Here is a 5,959-nt window from a genome sequence, read left to right as displayed (position 1 = left end):
AAAAAAAAAAAAAAAAAAAAAAAAAAAAGATGGAAGATACAAAGTGCATAGACAAACAGGAAAATCAATCTTCTATTTAGATCTTTTCTTTGCTGCCTGGAATAAATATATCATGTTTCTGCTAGAGCAGCCCAAGACTATTATCAGTGCATTTGATACTGTGATGACCCAATATCAGTGTATTTAAACATGCTTCTCCAGGAGGGATTGGGTGCTGGACCCATAGTGCCACTCTGCCCAGGGCAGACATCACGCCTGGAGCTGTGCAGAGCAGACAGGCAGATGATGAGACATGACCCCAGTTCTCATGGAGGTGGATAGTACAGAGGGAGGCAGGCTGTAATAACATATGCACCACACAGTGAAGTGAGCAGCCTGCTAGAACTTCAGGGAAGAAATGAGTTCTGGCTAGAGAAATGTTTTAAATATTCTGTGCTGCCGGCCGGATGCAGTGGCTCACTTCCGTAATCCCAGTACTTTGGGAGGCCGAGGTGGGCAGATCACTTGAGGTCAGGAGTTTGAGGCCATCCTGGCCAACATGGCGAAACCCTATCTCTACTAAAAATACAAAAATTAGCCAGGGATGCTGGTGCATGCCTGTAATCCCAGATATTCTGGAGGCTGAGGCAGGAGAATTGCTTGAACCCGGGTGGTGGAGGTTGTGGTGAGCTGAGATCGTACCACTGTACCACTCCAGCCTGGGTAACAGAGCAAGACTTCATGTTAAAAAAAAAACAATTCCACACTGCCAAAATGAATATCCTCAAAAGAGTGGTAGGAGGAGTACAGAAGAAAATTAAGAGAAGCACACAGCCAGGATCAGAATGAGCAAAGACCAAATGATCTGGGAACACATCCATGTTTTAGTCAAAGCAGATTGTCTCACGTGGCAACAGCCGAGCAACGGAAGGATAGGAGGTGGGGTGATAAAACAGGAAAGGTAAGTTGGGGTCAATGCTTAGGTTCTGCAACTAGTGGGATGACTTCACCAACTCAAAATGATTTTCAGCGGAGATACGGGATCTCGTGAAATAAAGCCCAGAGGTAGCACAGCTGCAGAGTTGGCAATTTTTGTCCTCAACATCAAGTGTGCGAAAGTGTTCCACCTTTCTCTGTTTGTCTGCAGCCAGCGCTCCACATGGTTACAAGATACCGGCAGCTTCTCCAGCCTCACATCCTCACACACCAGTCTCCAGAAACAAAAGAGAGAACTATCTTGTGTCTCTTCTTTCTCTCTCTCTCTCCCTCCTCTCTTTTCCTGGAACAGTGCTTTCTTTTTTTTTTTTTTTAAGATGACAGCTTTATTGATATATAATTCAAATATTATATATTTCTCCAATTCAGTGGTTTTTAGTATAGTCACAGAATTGTGCAACTATTACCACAAACAATTTTAGGATACTTTTCATCACCTAAAAACAAAAATAAAACAAAACTGACCCCATATTCTTTAGCTGTCAACTCGTAATCCCTTTTACCCTCCTTGTTCCCAGCCCTAAGCAACCACTAAACTACTCTCTCTCTCTCTCTCTCTCTGCCTATTTTAGACATTTAATATAAATAGAATCATATAAATTTGTAATCTTTTGTGACTAGCTTCTTCTACTTAGCATAATGTTTTCAGGGTTCATTCATGTATAGCATGTGACAGTATTTTATTCTTATTTATGATTGAATAACAGTCTGTTGTATAGATAGATATACAATATTTTGGTTATTTATCTGTTGATGGACACTTGGGTTATTTACTTTTGGGCTTTTATGAGTAATGCTCTATGAATATTTGGTACACATTTTGTGTTGACGTATGCTTTAAATTTTCTTGGGTATATACTAACTGTAGAATTGCTGGGTCATATGGTAACTTCAATGTGTAACTTTTTGAGAAACTACCAGCTAGTTTTCTAATGTAACCACATCATTTTGCATTCTTACCAGCAACAGACGAGGGTTCTAATTTCTCCATGTCCTCAAAAACACTTCTTATTATCTGACTTTTCAATTCCAGCCATTCCAGTGGGTGTGAAGTGGTATCTAACTATGATTTGGATTTGCATTTCTCTACTGACTAATAACATTGAGCATATTTTTATGTGCTTATTGGCCATTTATATGTCTTCTCTAGAGAAATGTCTACCTGATCCTTTACCCATTTTTAATGTGACTATCTTTTTATTATTGGGCTGTAAGAGTTCTGTATATATTCTGTTTTTATTTGTTTGTTTATTTGAGATGGAGTCTTGCTCTGTCACCCAGGATGAAGTGCAATGGCACAATCTCAGTTCACTGCAAACTCTGCCTCCCGGGTTCAAGTGATTCTCCTGCCTCAGCCTCCCAAGTAGCTTGGATTATAGGCATTCACCACCATGCCTGGCAAATTTTGTATTTTTAGTAGAGACAGGGTGTCACCATGTTGGCCAGGCTGACCTCAGATGATCCACTCCTGACCTCAGATGATCCACCCACCTTGGCCTCGCAAAGTGCTGGGATTACAGGCATAAGCCATGGCACCCAGCCTGAGTTCTGTATATATGCTAGACACAAGTTCCTATCAGATGGGTTATTTGTAAATATTTTTTTCATTTTGCGAGTTTCTTTTCACTTTCTTTATGGTGTTCTTTGAGACACAAACATTTTTAATTTTGGCAAAATCCAGTTTTCTTTTTTTCCTTAGATTGCTTGTGCTTTTGGTGTCATATCTAAGAAACCATTGCTTAAGCCAAAGTCACAAAGATTTGCCCTTATGTTTTCTTCTAAGAATTTTATAGTTTGGGGTCTTACATCTAGGTCTTTATTTATCTTTTGATGTAATTTCTGTGTATGGTTTGAGGTAGAGGTTCAGTTTCATTCCTTTTCATGTCGCCATTCACTTGTCTCAGAAACATTTGTTGAAAAGACTATTTTTCCCTTATTCTCAGTGATCTTGACATCCTTCTTAAACGTCAATTGATCATACGTGGGTTTATTCTTAAACTTTCAGTTGTCTTCCATTGATCTTTATTTTTATCCCAGCACCATACTGTCCTAATTATAGTTGCTTTGTAGTAAGTTTATAAGTTTATTCTTGGTTCCTTGAGTTTCCATATGACTTTTAGGATCAGCTTATCAGTTTCTACAAGGAAGTCATTTATATTCTGATAGAGCTTATGTTGAATCTGTAGATCAGTTTGGGACTATTGCTATTATAACACTATTAAGCCTTCCTATCCATGAACACAAGATATCTTTCCATTTATTTAGATCTTCTTTAAGTTCTTTCAATATTTTATAGTTTTCAGAATATAATTTTTACAATTCCTTGTTAACTTTATTTCTAAGTATTTTAATTCTATTGTAAATTAAATTGTTTTCTTAATTTCATTTTCAGATTATTCATCACTAGTATATAAAGATACAGTTGATTTTTCTATGTCCATCTTGTACCCTACAACCTTGCTGAACCCATTTATTAATTGTGCTACACAATTATTTTTTAAGTGACTTTTGGTCACAGTCTCCAAGAATAACAGAAATGTTCTAGGAAAACACAGCACAAATGAATAATACCTGATACTCATTACACCTTCATGAATGACACTAGGATGTAATATTTCTTAGGACCTGAATCCTTTCCTGGAAATTAGCATCCAGAAAACCAAATACCCAAATAATACAGAATAGAGACATAAAACTTCCATGCCTGATTTTTAAACAGCTCCATTACTTAAAGGTAAAGATTAAAACATTTCATTTATTTATATAGCATGTAATTGACATGTTTCTTGGTTGGAAAATAAAAATTATTAAAAATGCAATGTCTTCATGAGTACCATTTTGGAAAACTCATGTTTGGAAAGCAAGCCATGACAAATCCAATGCCTTGGGGAGGGTACATAATGGATGGACCCATTCATGACTACAGGGACTTGTGCAAATCCTTTTCTGCAGGGCCATGATTGCACTAAACAATTACCACATGGAAGTTTTATCAGTAGTCATCCTCATAACTGATGCCAACAGTGGCTGGTTTTCTAACACAGCAATCTAGTTTGATTTTTATAAGCTAGAGAAAACACTAGACTGTTGAGATTTGTAGGAAGTCCCCACAGGAACAAAATGAAAATTCCTGAATATGTACTTGAAGTGGTTTGGTCCTGTGATAAGAGGTAAAGACTCTCCTAATTTCTGTTTAGAAGAAAAAAGTATCTTTCAAAACATTTCAAAGTGAAATCGTAGCAGATAGGGGTGCCTTGAAACAGTTCATCTTAAGTGGACTTTTTGCCTCCCAAACATTAAAACACACGCGCGGTGGCTCACGCCTGTAATCCCAGCATTTTGGGAGGCGGAGGCGGGTGGATCATGAGGCCAAGAGATTGAGACCATCCTGCTCAATATGGTGAAACCCCGTCTCTACTAAAAATACAAAAAATCAGCTGGGCATGGTGGCGCATGCCTGTAATCCCAGCTACTCAGGAGGCTGAGGCAGGAGAATTGCCTGAACCCAGGACGCGGAGGTTGCGGTGAGCCGAGATCGCGCCATTGCACTCCAGCCTGGGTAACAAGAGTGAAACTCCGTCTCAAAATACACACACACACACACACACGCACACACACACACACACACACACCCCTCATGACTGGTGAAGCCAGACCACCTGTCCCTTTCCCTCCTCTGTGCAATGTGTGTGTTCTGTACCACTCTGAAGGATACAGGGGAAAATCACATTCGACCTCATACCTTGTGAAAAGAAACTATGTCATTCACTGTAAATACTTTTAAAGATGGGGAAAAGAATATGTTTGCCAAGAAGTTTAAGCGTTTTTTTTTTTCATTCCTTTTTTAAAACCTTATTTGTGATATTAGTGATACAGAAATAAAAGATTTATTTCCTTATTTCATTACTACACTGTAACAAATTAAAGCATCCTTTTCCCCTCAGGCGGAAACCACTTACAAGTTTTCCTTTTTAAAGATAGTCTTTCTTCTTGTTTCCTCTATCATCCAGCATATTCCTCTGCAGACACTATTGAAGTTCATGGTGGATATTGCCCTGGGAATGGAATATCTGAGCAACAGGAATTTTCTTCATCGAGATTTAGCTGCTCGGAACTGCATGTAAGAGTCCTTGGCCATCCTGGAAGGGTTGGAACCTCATGGTGTTTGGTCTTTGCAGAGTTAGGGGGATGACCTGTTCCTCTTTAGATAGGGAAGGAAGCTGTAGTCAGAGGGGGATGGTATGGCTTGCTCCAAAGATGGAAATACGGCTGGATGTTTGGGTGTTTTCACTGCCTCTGTGTCTGAGAGTCTGCCTGGCTTCCAAAGCTTTCCTCTATGACTCCAGTTTTACCTTGACTCTCTCATTCAGGTAGGAATGTGAGGTGTGACCCTTGTGATCCTTCCCCATGCCATCAACTAGCTTTGGACCTAGAATTACATGTACGTCACCTCATCATAAAGACAGGAGTGAAAATCGTAAAGGCTTTTCCTTAAGTTTTCAGGACACTTCCTTGGGAAGAAGTTTTGTACTTTGAATACATGGAAGCTTTCCTTTCACAGCAGACAATGGCTTCATTATACAAGAAGTGTGGACTTAAGTTCTCCCCATTTCTTCAGCCTGCTTCAGCAGAGCCATTGTCTCCTGTAAATCTTCAAAAACAATAACTATGTCTTGATTTTAAATTTTTTATTGCAAGAAGAGGGAGTGGTCCTTCAATGTGTTTTGTCACTTGTTTTTCTTGGTCAGAGCTGTGACAATGGGGCCTGCCCCCTCATGCCTCCCAGCCAACCCTACCCCTAGGGCTCCTACCCCTTTCACCTCATTTTTGAAAACCCTAAAGGGGTTTTGGTTTTGTTATTGGTTTTCTTTTTTTTTTTTTTTGAGACGGAGTTTCGCTCTTATTGCCCAGGCTGGAGTGCAATGGCGCGATCTCGGCTCACCGCAACCTCCGCCTCCTGGGTTCAGGCAATTCTCCTGCCTCA

General features: G+C 39.6%; 1 protein-coding gene across 1 annotated transcript in view; it reads left to right on the top strand.

Annotated features, from left to right (window-relative positions):
- Window positions 1-5,959, top strand: part of MERTK (MER proto-oncogene, tyrosine kinase) — a 137,533-nt gene that overhangs the window by 121,716 nt on the left and 9,858 nt on the right. The window contains exon 16 of the mRNA XM_037727200.1: window positions 4,986-5,095. Within this exon, the coding sequence (XP_037583128.1) occupies window positions 4,986-5,095 (110 nt within the window). The remainder of the gene's footprint in view (window positions 1-4,985; window positions 5,096-5,959) is intronic.

The sequence above is a fragment of the Cebus imitator genome, unplaced genomic scaffold (assembly GCF_001604975.1).
Source record: "Cebus imitator isolate Cc_AM_T3 unplaced genomic scaffold, Cebus_imitator-1.0 Scaffold222, whole genome shotgun sequence".
Taxonomy (NCBI): domain Eukaryota; kingdom Metazoa; phylum Chordata; class Mammalia; order Primates; family Cebidae; genus Cebus; species Cebus imitator.
Note: the sequence above shows the minus strand (reverse complement) of the source record. Positions and strands in the feature narration are given on the sequence as shown.